Source organism: Microtus pennsylvanicus, chromosome 14, assembly GCF_037038515.1.
Source record: "Microtus pennsylvanicus isolate mMicPen1 chromosome 14, mMicPen1.hap1, whole genome shotgun sequence".
Taxonomy (NCBI): domain Eukaryota; kingdom Metazoa; phylum Chordata; class Mammalia; order Rodentia; family Cricetidae; genus Microtus; species Microtus pennsylvanicus.
Window position 1 is genome coordinate 70,513,296 of NC_134592.1, and position 21,068 is coordinate 70,534,363.

Here is a 21,068-nt window from a genome sequence, read left to right on the forward strand (position 1 = left end):
AGTCCATAGAGACACCCTACATACTACAGCAGTCCATAGAAACACCTCTCCATACTACAGCAGTCCATAGAGACACCCTCCATACTACAGCAGTCCATAGAGACACCTCTCCATACTACAGCAGTCCATAGAGACACCTCTCCATACTACAGCAGTCCATAAAACACCTCTCCATACTACAGCAGTCCATAAAACACCTCTCCATACTACAGCAGTCCATAAAACACCTCTCCATACTACAGCAGTCCATAGAGACACCTCTCCATACTACAGCAGTCCATAGAGACACCTCTCCATACCACAGCAGTTCATTAAACACCTCTCCATACTACAGCATTCCATAAAACACCTCTCCACACTACAGCAGTCTATAGAAACACCTCTCCATACTACAGCAGTCCATAAAACACCTCTCCATACTACAGCAGTCCATAGAGACACCTCTCCATACTACAGCAGTCCATAGAGACACCTCTCCATACCACAGCAGTTCATTAAACACCTCTCCATACTACAGCATTCCATAAAACACCTCTCCATACTACAGCAGTCTATAGAAACACCTCTCCATACTACAGCAGTCCATAAAACACCTCTCCATACTACAGCAGTCCATAGAGACACCTCTCCATACTACAGCAGTCCATAGAGACACCTCTCCATACTACAGCGTCCATAAAACACCTCTCCATACTACAGCAGTCCATAGAGACACCTCTCCATACTACAGCAGTCCATAGAAACACCTCTCCATACTACAGCAGTCTATAGAAACACCTCTCCATACTACAGCAGTCCATACAAACACCTCTCCATACTACAGCAGTCCATAAAACACCTCTCCATACTACAGCAGTCCATAGAAACACCTCTCCATACTACAGCAGTCCATACAAACACCTCTCCATACTACAGCAGTCCATAAAACACCTCTCCATACTACAGCAGTCCATAGAAACACCTCTCCATACTACAGCAGTCCATAGAGACACCTCTCCATACCACAGCAGTCCATAGAAACACCTCTCCATACTACAGCAGTCCATAGAAACACCTCTCCATACTACAGCAGTCCATAAAACACCTCTCCATACTACAGCAGTCCATAGAGACACCCTCCATACCACAGCAGTCCATAGAGACACCCTCCATACCACAGCAGTCCATAGAGACACCTCTTCATACTACAGCAGTTCATATAGACACCCTCCATACTACAGCAGTCCATAGAAACACGTCTCCATACTACAGTTCATAGAAACAACTTTCCATACAATATATTCTATAGAAACACTTCTCCAAATACAACTTTCAAGGACAACTCCAATGCTAATGATCTCGGTTTTCTAATAAAAAGGCAGAAATGAGCAGATAGCTTTAAAAATTAGGATCTACTTAATTGTTGCCTAGAATAAATGAACCGGAGTATCAAAGACAAACTGTGCCTTAGGGAAATGGAAGCAAATGGCATCGTAATGCAGACAGATGGAAAGAGTGAGCAGGTGTCAGTTTTAATACCTGACAAAATGGCAATCTTAGAAGAGATAGCAAAGGAGATTTCATAAGATTAAAGGGGAAATAAAGAAGGCACAACAATTCTAAATATATTAGCATCAAACACTGGCATACACATTTCATGGAACAAACGCTTCTAGATATAAAGACAAATCAACCCCAGCACAATAATGATGATAATAATGTTCACTCTTGTGAACAGGCCGTTATTCTAACGAGGAACAAGTATAAAAGCATCATAGTTAAACAGCATATAGATCATATGGACCTAAGTTATCAAGAGAGCATTCTGTGCAGATGCTGCAGAATATCCAATCTTCTCAGTATCTCATGGAACTTCCTCTAAAACAGATTGTGTAATAAGAAACAAGGAAAGTCTTAACAAACACAGGAAACTCAAAATAAGTTCATGTATTTTCTACTTGACCACAATGAAGGAAAATTAGACATCAACAGCAAAAGAAATTTCTGAAAATTTGTACTCATGGAGACTAAACAACCTAGTACTGAGTGGTGAGTAGGCCATCAAAGAAATGAAGAAGGAAAATTTAAAATGCATCAAAGAAGATAACAAAGAGGATACTATATATCAAAATGTAATGCATACAATGCAAGCAGTCCTTAAAGGGCTAAAGTACTTACATTAAAAAATAAGAGATATACTTAGAGTGTGAGGTATCTGACAAAATGGCAATGTTGAGCGGATAACAAGCCAAATCTTAAGTCAGAACATGAAAGAAATAATAATGATTGTGGCATTAATTAACAAAGTGGAAATGAAAAAAAATACAAATAATGAACTAGTATCTTTGAAATGTTGAAAACCTGCAAAGAGAGAGAAGACCCAAACTAGTAAAGTTAACGATGAAGGCAGAAGCATAACAGACCCCAATGACATTCAGAAAACTAGGACACACTTAAAAACTAAAGCACCATCCAACTGCAAAATCTAAAAGAACTGGGGGAATTTCTATACCATGTAGCTTACCAAAATTAAACCAAGATGATATAAACAACTTAAACAGATCTATAACAAGCAATGGAACAGAAACTTCAAAAAAAATTCTCCAAACTATAAACGTGCAGACCCACATGAATGAAGAGCTGAACTCTAGCAGATGTGTGAAGAACTAATAGCACGCTCCTCTAACCACTTCATACGCTAGCAAGGGAAGCGACACAACTACAAGCCTTATGAACTCAATATTATAGATATCAAAACCAGATAAAGACACAGGAACGAAAATAAAATTGCACACCAATTTTCCTCAAGAACACCGGTACAAATTATCAATAAAATAATTGCAGATAAAAATTGAAGAACACATCAAAAAGATCATTTACCACTCTGAAATTCATTTCAATCCAGGAGTGTAAAAACAGTTCAAATACAAAAAAATAAATCAATAAAGTACATCGCATAAACTAACTTAAGGACAGAAATCACATGAGCATAGTTTAGACAAAGTCCAACATCCTTTATTTTAAAAGTTTGTAAGAAATAAGGAACAGAAGGAATTCACCTCAGCATAATAAAATTCTATAAAGCTACTTATAAACAAACTTACAGTCAACAGTATGTCAAATGAGAAAAACTCAATGCATTTTCCACTATAAAATTTAGAACCAGGCAAGAATGTTCACTTTCCATAGCTCTTATTCAAAAGAATTCTCAAGGTTTTAGGCAACGAATCAAGACTAAAAGGAAAGAAAAGGAATGTAAATAAGAAAGAATATATAGAAAGGAATATAAATAAAATGGCATGATCTTATACCTAGGAAGCCATAAAAATTCTAGCAGGTAACTCTTAAAACTAACGAACACCATCAGAAAGTAGCAGGAAGCATCACGAGCATTCAAAATCAGGAAAGTAATTCTAATCATAAGAGCTTCAAAAATAATACCTTGGAATAAACCCAACTAAGGAACTATAAGACCTCCAAAATGAAAATTTAAAAATAAAAAAATTAAACCATGAAAGGAAAAAAACCTGAAGAAGACACTACAAGATTTGGAAAGATTTCCCATGGTCATGGATTGGCAGAATTTACTGCAAACATTCTACATTCTACATTCTACAAAATTGCAGTGATGGTGACTGTTGTAGGAGGTTGCTTGCTTGTTCCTGGCTGCTCAGCCCCGAAATAACTACACAGAAGCTATATTACTTGAGTCACTGCTTGGACTATCAGCTCTAGATTCTTATTGGCTAGCTCTTACATATTAATTTAACCCATTTCTATTAATTTGTATATCACCACAGGCTGTGGCTGTGTTCCAACTCATCTGTCCCCAGCGGAAGTGATATGGCATGTCCTGACTCTCCCTTCTTTCTTCCAGCATTCAGTTTACTTTTCCCCCAAGGAGCTCTACTCTGCCAAGCCATTGGCCAAAAACAGCTTCTTTATTTACCAATGAAAGCAACACACATACAAAAGGACTTCCCACATCAGGTGGCATTATTTAGAAAACTAGAGGGGAGTCCTGAATTTCATAAATAAACATGAAAGGTTGAGAAGAATAAGCAATCCTCAACAGAAAGAACAAAAGCTGGAGATATTACCAGCCCTGTTTCAAGACATATTACAGTCATAGTAGCAAATGCAGCATAGCACTTGGACAAGCAGACACATAGACCATGAAGTAGAATTGAGAATCTAAAAGTCAATCCACACAGTCCCAGCCAGAGACACCTAATTTTTGACAAGGACATCAAAACAATCATCAGAAAAGGATTTTTGAATACTTGTTCTGGAAACATGGATATGCATATATACACGAACGAGGTGAGATCCCTATCTCTCACCCTGAACAAAACCAAATTCCAACTCCATCAAAGATCTTAATGTGAGACCTGAAAGGCCAAAGCTGGTGGAGGAAAAAGCTGCGGGAATGCTTGGAAATATAGGCGTGGCAAAAACTTTCTCAGAAATATTCCTCCAAGGGGTTAGATCAGTCTCAAAGGCAAAGATGCTTTCTCTCCTCTTTGGATCCTAGATTTTATACAGATACATGTTATCATATAGGTAGTTAGGACAGGAGAGCTGAAACACAATTGCCTAGGAGACAAAGGGAAGAAAGGCAGTGGGGAGAGAGAGAAGGGTCGGAGAGGGAGAGCATTGACGGCACATTATGATGTCATATGAAACTATCTTATCAAACACAATAGGAGACACAACGCATACACACCAACACAAGAGACAGAAACCGATCATATCATTACAATTTTTTTGAGAGAGAAATCACTGTATTTTAGACTTTTCTTGCTGAATATCATAAACTCTCTAAATTGTGAATCCTTTTATATGGAATAATCTATAATAGAGTATTTTTCTTCCAAATGGGGAACAGTCTCCCAGTGGGAAACATGTTTATTATCTGATAATGTGTTTCCAAAGGTCATAACTAAAAAAAGGGTATAGGACAACAAACGTCACCCAAACTACATGCAAACTCATTAAAATATAGCACTAGGAATAATTCTACTAAATAATCCCTTTTCTACTTTTAATACAAACATCTGTTTTAAATAATCAGCCAATATTACCAACAATCTCGGGCTCATTGTAGAAATATGTAGTTAAATCTGCCACAACAAAGATTTTAGGTTGATCAAAGTAATGCTAGCTTCCAGTATAGAGGGGCATGGAGGAGACCCTTGATCCCATCACTGGCGGGAAAGCTGTTCACATTTGATACTGGCTGCATGAGGGAGAGTTTAATTGCTTTAAGAATATGACACATATAGAGGGACCACACAGAAGAACTGGCCCCTGTCCCAAGACTAGCTGTGCAACACAAACTGGACTCCATAGAGAAAGAGGAAAAATAATTAATCTCAAAGATGTTGAGAGGGTAGTAATAGGAGGAATTGAGAGAGTGGACATGTTCAAAATACATATGAAGTTTTCTAAGAATTAGTAAAAATATAAAAAATACTAGTGCAGTTTTATTCCACAAATATACTAAATGTTATCAACACAAGAATTTGTTAAAGTAAGGTGATATAAAAACAATTAAAAGGAAAATGAGAATGATGAAAAGTAGAAGATCTGCAACTATATTTTAAAGTTGAAGGGAAAATAAATGATTTTTAGAAAATTAAACTTACCCAAAATGTTTTAGAAAAAATGACCACTTGCAATGAAGTTTGTCATAATAACCACATGATAACATTAAAAGATTGTGGAAAAAACCTAACTCTTTAAAAAATTAGTTCAACAATTTTCTCAGTTTTTTCCCAAAATACTTCATTTTTTCCTTGCCTTTTTGTGGAAATTTTGTGCCTTACTTTGTTGTGTCTTAAAGTAGAAACTATTTACCCATGCCAGTTTATCCTAAATAACAAAAGTCTCCAACATTAAAGATGCTCCAATGCTATTAGCTTTAAATAAGAAATTATATTAAAAAAAAAAAGACTTGCGCAAAATCTAAAATAAATCCAATCCACTATACCAAGACTCCGGAGCACATTCTATGTTCCTTTTGGAGTGTGATTTCCTAAATACGGTCAACTTAAAAGTGGATGGAAACAAGGAATTCCAAAGGACCTTTTGAGTCTACTTGACAATGTGAGAAAACCTGAGCTTAATCATTGCTAATCGTCATACCACCATTTAACACTTAAAACAACCCAGGGCAAATGAGATGGCTGTGTATATAAAGGCACCAAGCATGAGGACAGGAGTTCAATCCAGAACTCACATGTTAGAGGAGATGATCAACTTTCGGGAGTCATCTTCTGACCTACATACACATGTGCATGCATGCTCAACCACACGCACACACACACACACACACACACATGCACATATTATTTAAGTAAATAAACTAAATTTTAAGAATTTAGTTTAACTTTTAAATTAATGCTTGGGTCAAATGCCTCAGCTTAGTTGGCCTTTAGTCTCCATTTCCTGTAAGTATTTGACTCAACAGCATGGAAAATAAAGACAGTGCAGATTATAAGCTTCTGAATTGACAGCGGTCATCAGTTAAAAACTTCACAAATGAGGCCAGGCGGTGGTGGCGCACGCCTTTAATCCCAGCACACGGGAGGCAGAGGCAAGGGGATCTCTGTGAGTTCAAGGCCAGCCTGGTCTAGTTCCAGCTAGTTCCAGGACAGGAACCAAAAAGCTACGGAGAAACCCTGTCTCGAAAATCAAAAAAAAACAAAAAAACAAAAAAAAACTTCACAGATGTACAAAACAGAATGAAGTAATCATAATTTCACTTGGTTTTTAGATGACTCTTCTAGGGGAGAATCAAATTAGGAGTTTCTAGCCATTGTACAACTCATTGAAAACTAAAATTTCCTGTAAGCATTTACAGTCTGGACAGAACAAGTAGGATAGTCGCATGATTACAGTGCTTGGAGCTGAGGAGTTCAAGGTCATTTCTAGCAACACAGTGAGAGGCAAGCCTGGGTGATATGAAGTCATGTATCAATAAAACGTACATTTTATATCTACTGAACCATACTTGTTCAATATAAAAATATATAATTATCATATATAATTTTAGAACATATTTGTGATGGATAAAGAATACTATGTAAAAAACAACCAGGTATCTTTTTGTCTAGTCTTAGAATTTGTAATCATTTAACTATAACCTCATTAAAAATTAAAACAAAACCATATTTTGTATTGATTCCTCAGCAAAGTTAATTTAGAAAAAGCAAAATGGACAGAATGGCCTCTGATACCTCTAATACACACAGTTAATATATATATATAAAGTTATATATAACATATATAAATATATGTGCATATAACAAATATAAATGTAATTCATGTTTATAATATAAACTCCCATACTACATGCATGTATATGTATTTACATACATTTCCTTCAATGTTTAGTATAAAAGCTATCTAGACTTAAAGGCATTTTATTGAATTTTACAATTATAGTATTTCCATACTTCTACTAACTTGGTGAATAAACAGCTAAATTTTCATTTACTGAGCAATGACCTTGAGTGCCTTTGGCCTAATGTGACTAATATGGCTTTAATAACTGTGAGATCAGAAATGATGTAATGAAGCTGAGATGCTGAATTTAGAAAAGGAAGCAATCTACTGGAAGGACCGGGGAGAAACATGGAAAACATGACCAGAACCTGGAAACCAGGTCAGAGTGATGGAAGTAAATTTTGAATTATTCTATCCAGACTGGAAAGATGTGGGCCCAGAGAAGTAGCAAGGCTATGCCACCATTGCAGGCTTTCCAAGAATCTCATGCTGGACTGAAAGTTATTCTGCTTTGGGATAATGGTCTTGTACCTTATAAAGATTTGTCACTTATATTGGTTTAACAAAATGTTGATTGGCCAGTAGCCAGGCAAGAAGTATAGGCAGGTATACGAGAACAGTAGAATTCTGGGAAGAGAAAAAGCTCAGTCTGCAGTTGTCACCCAGACACAGAGGAAGCAAGATGAGAATACCTCTATGATAAAAGGTACCAGCCACATTGTTTTCATAGACAAGAATTATTGATTAATGTAAGATGTAAGAGTTACTTAATAAGAAAGCCAGAGCTACTAGGTCAACCAGTTAATAATTAATATAGACCTCTGTTTGTGTCTTTGGGACTGAATGGCTACAGGACCGGGCGGGATGAAAAATTCTGTCAACAAGTTTCTGCCTTCATTCATGCTAATCTGTACAATGTAAGAGTTTCTATCTTCAATTTTACACTCAGGAAAATCAACCTCAAAGTTAACTATCTTGGGACAGGAACCAGGAAAAGGTCTCTTCTCACTAAACTGCATCTCACCTAAAGATCAAATGAAGATCTTTCTGCCAACAATTCTGGTAAGAGGAACAGAGGGCTCAACCCAGGATGTGAAATATGTCCTTCATTCCTCAAAGTCTTGTAGCCTTCCAGCATTGAATTAATTCTGAAAAGTTCAGTGATACTCTTTGTTACTTTGCAAAGCAGTCATGATGGGTTTCCATCAGAGCTGAACCCCTAGAACATATCTTTAGAGCACATAATCAAATATATTTAGTAACCAGTGAATGAACTAATCCTACTCATCCCAACTTGTTCTTACTTTAATTGCTCATGTTGGAGTTATGTTTAATATGAAGCATTATCTTTATTTTGTATTAATTATCTTACCTATAACAGAAATTAAGCTCCTATAGTATAGAATATGCTTGAAGTTCAGGAACAGGCAGTGACATTTCTGAGAATGTTTTGAAGCCCTCCCACAGGGTAAAAAAAAAGTTGCAGATTTCAGGCTGTGTTTCTCAGCTAGTTAGACCAGCATGGATTCTAATCTTCTCCTCACTGACTTTGCTCTCTGTTATCTTTCTCTGATACAGAATGTGGCAAACTAACCAAGTGAATTCTTCATCAACATATTCTTTTAGTTATTTACAAATGTGTGTAGCAAAAATACATAAACACACACATATATACATGTATATGTATATGGTGTGTTTGTGTATGCATATGAATGTGTGTGTATGTGTGTGTGTGTGTTATGTGTATCTCCAAAAATGTCCAGACCATTCTTCTAGGTGTTTTCTCTTCAATCACTCACCATCCTACTTAGTCTTTCCACATCACAGAGAAGCCAAAAGGACTTTCTTTAATGTTGTTTCTTTAAACCTTTGGATTTCCTCTGCTGTGAAGTCTGTTATGTTGACATACCACCCTGAATAAAGCTCTCATAGACATTAACTTTACAACCAGTCAGCTTGGTCATATATTTTGTTATGTTGGTGAGAATAAAGAAACTGATCGCTAGAAGAATCAACTGGTTTTCCAATGTCATTGAGCCACATGATCACAACTACAAAGGCAGAAGTCAGCAGGAAAGTCAGCCTACAAAACTTGGAGTTTCTTCTGCATGTTGATGTACACACTCAATTGAACCAGTTTTTTATTTTTTTGTTTTTTTGTTTTTTTTTTTTGCACCGAAACAAGAAGGAAGCAGAGGTTCAATGAGAGGTGAAAAAATGTTTACTCACTTACCAAAACAACAACTACAGGATACAAAAGAGGAAGGCCACTCTCCTCAAGGATACTCAAGAATTTCTGGGTCTCTTGAAAATCAGAGGACACAACCTTGAAGAAAACAAAATAAGAGAAAGTGAAGGAAGTTCTTAGAGAATGGAAGTTGACTCACAGAGGTATGAACTTATATCATAGCCAACGTACTTATCTGAAATAACCACTAAGCCACTTTAAAGGACAACCATCGTTTATGCATACAACGATTTGAGCTACTTTCTGAATTGAACTTATGTCATAATATCTGCTTTATATATAGAAAAATTAAAAATACTGTATAGAAGCAATACTGGCATCATACTGGGAATTGAGTTCAGAAAAGAATGTTTCCCTATTTGAAATGGGAAGATGGACACTTTTAAAGCACAGAGTGAGGAGCCAGCTAATCTCTCACAATCTTCTGCTGCACATGGAAGGGTCAAGAAGGTCCATTCTCCCTGACACTGTTTTCTCGGGTCTCAAATGCTTCCAACTGTTTGTGTTTAATACTTACATTCACACAGATGAAGCTATAGCACTGGTCTGTGGGGAACTTCTGAACGTTACCGCCTGTGTGATCCAGAACTGTGGATGTGACATTAACACACTAGGAAAAAACACATCAGAAGACATTTACAATCTGGACAGACAGACAGACCAGCATGAATGTAAGTGACCTTACGACAAAGCCACAGACTGATCTAAACTCAGGGATCCTTGCAGATTCTACAGGAATAGATCCAGGCTGAACTCTATCAGATCACCACAAGAAGGGTATTTCAATTAACTGTGAACTATGTATATTATTTTAAAAAATAAATATGTAGGAAACTGTTTTAATGCGCAATGAAAATTATGCCTTTGCTTCTGCAGACTCACTTAGGTTTTAGGAATTAAGACTAGAAATGTCAGTCTCTCAGAACACAGTCCCCAAAAATTCCTGATTCATAAAGATCTGTCTCCGTGTGACTGAAGGCTATGCAGATTTGTCAGCATCCATTGCTTAAAGTTAGAGTTTCTTAATTTCAGGAATGTGTTGCATTTTCTTTAAGTCCAGTAATCTAGCCCGCAATTCAGCTCTATAGTGGTAGGTCTTGAATTGTTTTGAAAATATATGTGTTCAGCTATTTGATAAATTTAAAACTCCAACTACAGCACCATTCACCAGATAAGATACATATATGCAAACATAAGTGCTATGTATACGAACATGCACACCAATTAAACTATATATCTTTTCTTCTGAAAACCAAGATTCTTAACAAGTATTTCCAGTTAAGGGCAATTATTTTTGGTCCTACATCTTCCTTTTCAACTGGAAATAATATCTTTCATGCTTGCATAAAGAAACTTGACTTAACCTAAAAATGGCACGGGTATTTTTGATATCCTTAGTATACAAGGAGCGTGTCTGCTGACATGACCAGGCTGTGTCTGAGCACTGCTGTGACGTCACTCAGGACTGTCATTCTCTACATTTCCACTCTCCGGCACAGCAAAGGGAACAGTCTGTGGCTACAAAAACTTTCTTTCTCTCAATATTTTGGCTCAAAAACCTTTAATTACTTAAAACAAATTTCCAAGACATTCAAAAAATTAAGGAAGTTTAACAAAAATTAAAGGTTTTCCTTATTGCATAAAGACCATTCCGTAAAGATTTGCCATGACCTAACTGTACACATGTGCACAGTGGAAACACTGTGTGAAGCATGGGTATTGAGAAGAAGATGAGGAGTCAGAGAGTTTCCCTCCAACCAGAGTCAGGGCTCACCCAAGTCTGGACGGCTTTACCTCCAGTCTCCCGAGGTTTCTGAGAAGTCAACCCACTGTTTTCAGATCACTGGTTGAGTCATCGGAACATCAGAACCTGCCAATATCCCATCCCTCCCATTCACCCTGAAGGCCTAGGCTGGGTGTAAGCGAGGGAGTGCCGGAGACAGGTACTTCCCTTCCAGTCTGAGGAAATGTTAATCATTATAAATGCTTTATATTCCTTGTTTGGCCACTCAGCCTTGAGTCCTCCCTATGGAATTCCTGCATGTGAATCAGTTTTTCAGCTACTCTTTAAGAGCCTGGAGTCTGGAGCTCAGCTCCCTAGCTTTCAATCTATCTCTGGAACCTTCTTTCCATGTGAATTTTGTAAGAACTTACTGTGTCTTGTGGCTCGATTGATTAATTGGTAAAATAAATACCTGATAGAATTCATAAGATCAGCTAATAAATGAGAAGTAAGAACTGCTACTTTTAATCTAAATGTCTTTCTCAAAATCCGAGAAACAATGCACCTGGTAGAAAATCAATTCCAGTATAGTGAGATCATAAATGTACCAGACTGCCATGCTGATGTCTGCTAGTTTATACAAACTAAAGCCCCCATTCATGAATGCTGAGCTGCTGGGTGATGCCAGTGTCCCTTGCCAGTTGACCACACCCAGAGATTTGCCATTCGACCCAGCAATCATCTCCATAGTTTAAATGGTATTTAAAGGATGATGTGCACAACCAGAACAAAGTCATTATAGTGCTTGTACACAACCAGGATAGCACCATTACAGTTCTCGTGGGAAAGCTACTTTTTCTTAAATGTATGTTCTTCTTGGTTGAGAAGTAGATTTGTTTATATAAAAAATTCCCCATGTAAAAACTTTCCATTATAAGATATGTATTAGCAACCTGCTAAATAGGTAGTATTTAGTGTATAGGCCCAAACTATTTGCAAACATTAAAGATAGATTACATTTGCAAAAAATAAATAAAAACATGAAAACATAAGTATATGCCACAAATATCTAACTGTTACTATCTCAGAGTGTTATATGTATTATGCACAGGTGAATGTGTGCTCAGGTGTGCACGTATGTGCACAGATATGAGCGCCAGAGGATGATCTCAGGTATAATTCCTTAGGTATTCTCCACTTTCTAAAAGACAATGTCTCTTACTCGCCAAGACTAACTAAGCAGCTTATGCTGATGGCCAGCAAATCCCAGGGATGGTCCTGTCGCTACCTTTCGAGTATTGAGACTGCAAGCATGCATCACCACACTCGTTTATTTACATGGGTTCTGGGGAACCAGATCAACCTTCGTGCTTGCAAAGTAAGCACTTTTCACTGACCGATTTATCTCCCCAGCCCTTGGGCTATTTTGAAAGCAGGACTTTCTTGACAGTAAAGAATGTAGGCTCCAGGCTCAATGGAGAATATGACAGAAGACTTCACATGCTGCATATGAACCCACATCTTCATCCCACTGCTGAAGCTCCCCCTCCCCCTCAGCCTCTCTTGTCCTCACAGGAGGCTGATCACCAGCAATCACATCACTGTGGGAACAGCCTTTTCTCTGGCTATGAAATCAGTTAGGACTTCTTAAGTGTACACAGTGTTTTCAACTCTGCCCATGATTGGCGGATGCCCAGTGGGTACCTATTTATCTACAGAAATGTATCTGGCTGGCTGATGTCCAGGCAAAGAGATATTCCAGAAGTTTGCTTCGACATAGTTCTATCATCACTAACCACAAAGGTTTATGTGAATCCCACCACACACACAAATCCATGTGAGGGAATGAGTAGAGGTGGCAAAGGCAATGTGCACAATCACAGTATAACAGGAGATGCAGAAAGACACCACAGTTAGTGAATCTGTGCAGAGGTCTCAGGACTAGAAAACTGAAGCCAACTCCATGGGGACAGTGGGAAGATACAAGCTCTAAAACATAAAATCAGCAAGTTCGCTGGCACAAAAGAAAAGTGAGAACTGCACAATTTCAAGGCACAAATAAGAGAGCATGCTGGAACATGAAAACAATATGTTTTCGAGAGAGATGTGCAGTGTAGGTTATAAGGAGCCTTAAATGCACAGTCCCACCTTGGGGACTTTGACTTACAAGTCACTCTAGATGCAGAGTGTCAGATGTAACAAAGAAAAAGCCCATGGGAAGGTCTAGATGTGGGACTCAGAAACAAGTTTTCAGGTAACAAAACGTCATGCACAATTTATTCATAAGCTCAAAGCGGTATTTCATTTTATTTATTGTAGAACCATCATATACTGGAATAAAAATTTAGCTAGAGCCACTGGAACAATGGAATAACCTATCCTTTGCACGTTCAAGTAGAATTATACCACAGTCAAGTAGTTGAAATATATTTCCTAACTCAATTATTAGATGAAGCATTAATAAATATAAATGAGATATTTTTTAAAAGCCATGTACCCTCTAACTGGATTGTAATAAATCAAGAAAGTAAAATTATAGGAAAGACTAAAACTGTAACTTGATGTAAAAAGCGTAACTTCTCAAGTACGTGTCTATTCACTAAAATCAACTAAAGCCAGGCATGGTAACTCACAGGATAATCCTGCAATTCAGAGGCTAAGGCACTTTAAGGCCAAGTTTGAGGAACAGGTAGGCTATGAATAAGTTAGAAAGAAAGAAAGAAAGAAAGAAAGAAAGAAAGAAAGAAAGAAAGAAAGAAAGAAAGAAAGAAAGAAAGAAAGAAAGAAAGAAAGAAAGAGGGAGGTTGCTTTTATTCTGCAGTGTGGGTACTGAATTCCAGGCCTGATACATGCTAAGCTGTTACTGGAGGTCCTCCCACTCCTCCAGCCTATCGCTGCTGAGATACCAGCCCCTTGGGGCGTGGTCTCTCTCCCTTTAAAAAAGGGGCCACTTCCCTCTCCTCTCTCTCTCCACCTTATTCCTCTTTTTTCCTTCTTTTTTTCTCTTTGTCTTCTTTTTTTAATATTTATTTATTTATTATGTATACAATATTCTGTCTGTATGCCTGAAGGCCAGAAGAGGGCGCCAGACCTCTTTACAGATGGTTGTGAGCCACCATGTGGTTGCTGGGAATTGAACTCAGGACCTTTGGAAGAGCAGGCAATGCTCTTAACCACTGAGCCATCTCTCCAGCCCCGAGAGGAGAGGGAAGTGGCCGCTTTTTTAAAGGGAGAGAGACCACGCCCCAAGGGGCTGGTATCTCAGCAGCGATAGGCTGGAGGAGTGGGAGGACCTCCCGTAACACTAAGCAAGCAATGGGCACTGAGTCATGACTTTGGTCTGAGAGAACAAATTTTGTAATGTCCAGAACGGACTTTCCTACAAGGACTACGTCCTGTATGTATAAAACCAATGTGCTGAATGAATAGACCTGATTTCCTCAAAATACTAACAACATTGGCTGGTAACTCGGGCTAGTCTACTGCTCTATTGTTCTGAATATCCACCATTACATTGGTTCGCACTTACAAACATTGATATCATTTCTACGCAGACAAAGGTACAGAGGACATTTTTATAAATGATCTTCCTTAAAAAAAGCAACTTGAGAACATGGGAGAGCTTAGAGGGGGGAGAAAGGGGAGGGAATAATTTGCAATTATATTATAATCTCAAAATATATTCAAAAAGAATATAAAATTTATCACATAAAGTAATTAAATCGGAGAAACATAATAAGTGGCATTTAAAGATTACCCTGGTTCTCTCGTTATGTTCTAAAACCATGACAACCAATTATAGCAATAAACAAATTTCATTGAATATAGTTCAAATGCAATTGATAGCAGAGTGAGATACTTAAAGTCCACTACATTTGGGCATTCTTTTCTTCTCTAGTACTCACCAGAAAACCTAGGTAATGTCCAAATAAACTTTATGTATTCAGCAGAATGATCTGAGGGTAGCTTCTAGTCTGGCACACATTATACAAACATGCACACACATACATTCACATGTATGCACACAACCTACGTTTGATGTGAGTCCTTGCCCCTGTTCAGATTGGACCCAAGAGAACAACTAGTTTTAAAGTGTCTTTCACTATTAACTGATTTCAGCATCTGTGGGGACTTGAAAGAAAATGGCTCCCATAGGGAGTGACACTATTAGGAGGTACGACCTTGTTGGAAGAAGTATGTCACTGTAGGAGTGGGCTTTGAGGTCTCCTATGCTCATTCTGTGCCCACTGTCAGACACAGTTCACTTCCTGATGCCTGCAGGTCAAGATGTAGAACTCTCAGCTACCTCTCCAGCACCGTGTGTGCCTGAATCCTGCCTTGTTTCCCAACATGATGACCATGGACTAAACTGCTGAAACTGTAAGCCAGACCCAATTAAATGTTTCCGTTTATCAGGTCATGGTGTCTCTTCTCAGCAATAGAAACTCTAAGACACTATCCAAAAACAAATGTCTATTATCTTCACATCAAAATGTTTCTGTGCATAACAAAATAGCCACAAAGTAACTTTATTTTTGCTAAATGAGTCTGAAATTGTTCTGCTCCATTTCTGCCTTTCTCCTGGCTTCATTTGTTAATCTTGATCTTTTGTTTGCCTGGTGTCATACACCAGCTTTTATCCTGTTACAAAAAGTATAGATCTACACACTGTAACAAAGGGCACAGTTCTACTGCTAACAAAATGCCCAGCTCTGCATACTGTAACAAAAGGCACAGATCTGCACACTAGAACCAGCATGCAGGCCATCAGGAAAAAATAAATTAGGCATTAGAGAACCACTCCAACAAAACCAGATCCTGCCTTATACCCAGAAAACAAATGATTTTCTGTTAAACATAGCTTGTCATTTGTGGTTATAGAAAACAATAATTAAATTCTGTGCTCTGGGAAACAGGAAGTGGTTGATGAGCCAAATACATAAAAAGCCTGAACGGTGCCTAATTGTTTAGGCTGTAGGTCAGCCTTTCTTGTAACATTCATCTCTTTTGTTATAGGAATCCAAACTGAACTGAATGTACTTATGTGTTTTAGGGGGAATGTGAAAAGTTCTAAACCCTACAGATTTCCCAATGTGGAGCAAGCCAGCAGCAGCCAGCATGAACATTCCACAAAGACGACTGGACTGATTCCTCCAGCTCAGTTCCTCTCCACAGTATTGTGCTGTGGAGCAAAGCAAAAGAGAAGCTGTAAGAGCCGTCAACTGAACATACCTGCAAGGCTGGCACTGGCTCGGTCCCTACCTCTACCTCACCTCCCACTGTTCCATCTCCACCCACATCACTCAACACTGGTTTGTTTTCCTTGCATGAAGCTCTTCGTGTACCTTTCCCAACAGGGCTTCTTTGGGTTTGACCTTTAAGTTGCTCCAGATCCCCTATCCACTTTTAGGCTTAACTAAAACAATGTGTCTGTTGAGAGAGTACATTTAGTGACTCTCACTCCCAAAAACTGTTTTCCATAATTCTCTTATCTAAGCAGAGATGATTTTTCCCCATACCAAGGATCCTGATGGTTCAGATCCATGGGAGCTGGCAAAGCCTTCCTCCAGGGAAGGCTCAGGGAGCAGTGGAAGCTTCCTCTGGTCCAAGTATGAGAGTGTACGAAAGATTGACCAGTGTACACAAAAACTAACAACTGCAGCTTCCTCCTCTTGGATGGTTGCTACTTGAGACTGGTCCCTACAGAGACTCCCTAACTCCTCCTTTTGGTGTTGTACATAATAAACATGCTGAGGTTCCAGGTTGCTGTGCATAGTTCATCCTGCTCCATCACAGAGAACACTGCCCACCCAATCCCTGACTTTCTGTACCTGTGACTGTTCTGTCTTTATCCCCTCATCACCCCATACTGAGTTCCAGAAACAACCCATTCAGGACACAGCTGTATCCTAGGATTTGTATTTACTATTATGCACTGTATTGTTATCCAATTTAACAATAAGTTCCTAAGAGTCACATCTGCTTTGCTCAACTCACGATAGCCAATTGTAGCGGGCATTGCCTATCTTGTAAGTCAATAAGTAAGTAATTAACAAAAGGCTGATCACATCTCCTATTTACACATCCCTCACTATTTTTAGAGTAGTATAAACATTCCAGCATTTTCTAGGAGTTAGAAGTGACTGAAGACTGCTATTAGTAATTTTTCTTCTGACTGTGAGGACACTTGAGAGAAAAACCCTAAGGAGCAGGATTTATTCTAGCTCATATGTCAAGGTATAATACCAATGACAGTGGGGAAACCATGATGGCAAAGTCAGGTGGTGGCTAGTTAAATAGTCTCAGCAATCAGGAAGACAGAAGTACTAACCAAAAACTCCCAAAGTCCACCAATCAGTCACCTACCTTCCAACAGCTTCTCAAAACAGTGATACAAGTTAGAGACTAATTATTCGAAGACATGAGACTGTAGAGAACATGTGTCATTCAAACCATAATTCTACCTTTGCTCCCAATATATTCATGGCCATTTCATTACTACCAAATGCATTCAGTGCAAATTCAAAGTCCTCAACAGATTCAAAAATCCAAATCTCTTTGGAGACTCAAGAAAAATTCTGAAATGTGAGCCATATCAAATTAAAGAAGTAACACACTTCCAATCTACAATGAAGCAAAGAAAACACTCCCATTCCTGAAGGGAGTAATGTAGACATATCAGGGAAATGTTAGATCAAAGCAAGGCCAAAACTCCGAAGGGAAAATGGCAAACCTATAGCAACATATTTGACATCAAAAGTTTGTGGTGAAACCATCTGGGCTACGGTGAGAATGTGTAGCCCTGCCTCTCTCACCCTGGGACCAGCACCACGCATACACTCTCTCTGGAGCTGTCCCATGAATTCCAGCCATTCCTCAACAATCTTGGCAGCACCACATAGTGTCTTCACTGCACCTTTGCCTTCCACATCACAGCTACACATCTGGCTCATCTGGAAGCTCATCGCAGGTAACCCATCCCACCTACAGATTACCACAGCAGCTTTCTAAAGCCTTGCTGCAGGTCTCTGTGCAAGCTGCATGCCAGTAAAATAAGAATCCTGTGGACATTGCCAAGTTCTGCTGCAAGCTCAAGATACAGACGGACTACAAGAGGGACCACTTTCTGTCATAGCTGTATCCTCCGTGTCAGTGTGGCAGAAAGAGAGAACACGTCCTTCATCAGGCACCATCCCTGTTGTCCCTGCAGAACACAGGGTTTCTCTTCATGTCAGTCTTCTCAACCAGACCGCCTATCGTCCACAGCTATTCTCAGCATGCACCCCTTCCTTGCTATAGGAGAGTTTCTCACTTCTTCCTGCTCTTCCTTCTATTATCTCTCACTCTAAAGCTGGCAGTCCACAGTGCTCCAGACTGGATGCTACATTGTCTGAAAATTTCCTTTACCAAAGTATCCCATTATTTCTGCATTCCATCTCACAAGAAAGTTCAGGACACAGGCAAGATGTAGCCAGATTCTTTTCCACATTATAATGTAAATGGTTTCTAGTAAAGTGCTCAGTAGAACTCCATCCCTCTCTGAAATTTTGAACGGTTTTTATTGTACCCACTTTCCCTTTCATTCTCCTGCATGTCCGGCGGGGGAGGGGGGGCTTTGAAGCTCTGCATACAGAATTCTAGGGCTCCATGAAGCCACATCCCTCTGAAATCCAACAGCCTACGAGCTACCTAGTGTAGCTACCGTCAGAACAGCAGCCCCACATAGCAGTGTAACCTTTTTGTCGTTGTGACAGAAGACATGATGTAAACAACCAAAGAAAGGACAGATTAGTTCTGTCCCCCTGTCTGGACAGTTCACAGTGTGTCAGTGCTGAAGGCGGGAGTCCAGCACAGCTCCTGCTTGTGGTAGCAGGAACTGAGGTTGCCTGCTACATCACTACTGATCAGAGTGTGGCCAGACTGTAACTCTCAAACCTGTGATCAGTGACCTGCTTGCTATCAGATCTCCCCTCTTATGGATTCCAGAGACTTTTAAAACAACCACCAATGGGACACCACGTGTTCAAACACACCAGTCTAGAGGGGCCTCTCACATTCAAACCCAAACAGGCCCCACTCATCAGTGTCTCCTGGGAGTACCTCTAGAGAACTCTTTCTCTGAAAGTCAATGCCCAGAAAAAAAATCAACCAAATGACGGCAGCAAGATTGACACTGAAGTCCCACGATTTTAGCATCCACGTGTGTGTGGTAGGGTATGCGTCTCTTAACACGTAGGCTCTCCGTTTAACTTAGAGCCACCTGTACATGAATGTGGTGTTCTGCATTATGCTACAGTTAGACATTTGGGTCATCCCAAATCTATGCTGCAAAATTCTTCCCAGGCAATTAGCATAAGCATACCCAATCTCGTCCCTCAGCTTCAATGGGAAACATTTCTCCTATTCACATCAGTGAAACAGTCCCCCCATTGTGTGAGGAAGAGCTCCACACCCACACTGATCTGCACTGCAGATTTCAGCCGTGTGACTTCATCATTTTTATATGCTCTTTCAAAGACAGACAAAAGCTCTCGCTGTAAAGAGTTATAATATTCACCATTCTGTGCTTTTCTGTAAATTATGGACTGAAAAAATGCAATACCACAAAATAAATCTGCTTTCATATTGGAAGAGAAATCTATATAAAACCAGATAAATTCCTTTCCAAGGGAGCTACTTCTTTCAGACTTTACTATAATCCTGTCAAACTTCAAGATTTCATACTGATATTTTTCTTTCATCTGTGCTTGAGAGATATTAATTAACAAAAGCATTTTGCATCTACCAACACCTACATTCACAGACTGATCACATGGCCTTGTTCAAATTAAAAGCCAGACGATTTCTTTAATTGTAAAACAAAGGAGAGGCTCACTGGTGACTGTGAAGACAAGCACATATAGCGCTGTGACGGCTCACAGACCACGACAGAGTTGCTGGGTCCCAGCAGTTACAGGAGAGGCTCACTGGTGACTCTAAAGATGACAAGATGATAACATTGACCACAGCAGTTAAAGAGCAAAACATCCTGGTGAGTGTGTGTGGTTTAAGAATTAGCAAAGCGAGAAGCCAGAGAGAACACAGCAGGAAGGGCAGTTCCTTCCAACATCCACCAAGATTCTTTAAGGCTACCCACACTTCAGGTGTAGACAAATGAGGTCGACAACATGAGGAAGCATGAACGTTCTCACTTTGCTAGGGATGCTGTGGTCCTGGGCGCACAGAGCACGCAAAGCTGTCAGCCCAAATACTCCTGTTGGACAAAGTTTCAGCAGAAAGGCCTAGACTGATAAAAAGAATCAGATCATGTATAAAAAAGGTCCATGACAGCAGAAGGACAGCGGGGATGGATGTCCCAGGGACACCAGGACTGCAGTGTCCCTCCTCTGGAAAACAACTCTAGGAGGAGCGTCGCCAGAATTTCCCCTTAATAGCACATGAAATTATCTGTCTTAAAGAATACCTGCGGGATCTCAAAGATGTATAAGAAATGAAGGAATAAAAAGCAAAATGATGCTCCCATAAGTAGTGATTCACTGGAAGACCTATCTACAAAACAGATTCAAACTAACCTAAGGTTTAATACAATAAATGAAACTATATACAGTCAGCTTCGGAATGCTTAGAAACAACAGGACAAAACCCCAGTCATTGCAGAAATGAAGAGTAAAGCAGCAAGTTAACAGGTTTTTCTCAGGCTTGAAAAGAAATACAAAGTGGAAAGTAAGAAAATTCTAGACAAATAAAAACAAAGAGAAAGTAATAATTAATCATGTCCATCTGTCTAAAAAGGAGCAACCTCTGAAGAAGAAAATTTACATTACTATT

General features: G+C 39.1%; 1 protein-coding gene across 3 annotated transcripts in view; it reads right to left on the bottom strand.

Annotated features, from left to right (window-relative positions):
* Nucleotides 1-21,068, bottom strand: part of Crppa (CDP-L-ribitol pyrophosphorylase A) — a 235,738-nt gene that overhangs the window by 119,868 nt on the left and 94,802 nt on the right. For all 3 annotated transcript variants that reach the window (XM_075948043.1, XM_075948042.1, XM_075948041.1), the window contains 2 exons: nucleotides 10,035-10,127; nucleotides 9,503-9,595 (listed from right to left, as the gene is read on the bottom strand). In XM_075948043.1, coding sequence (XP_075804158.1) covers nucleotides 9,503-9,595; nucleotides 10,035-10,127 — 186 coding nt within the window. The remainder of the gene's footprint in view (nucleotides 1-9,502; nucleotides 9,596-10,034; nucleotides 10,128-21,068) is intronic.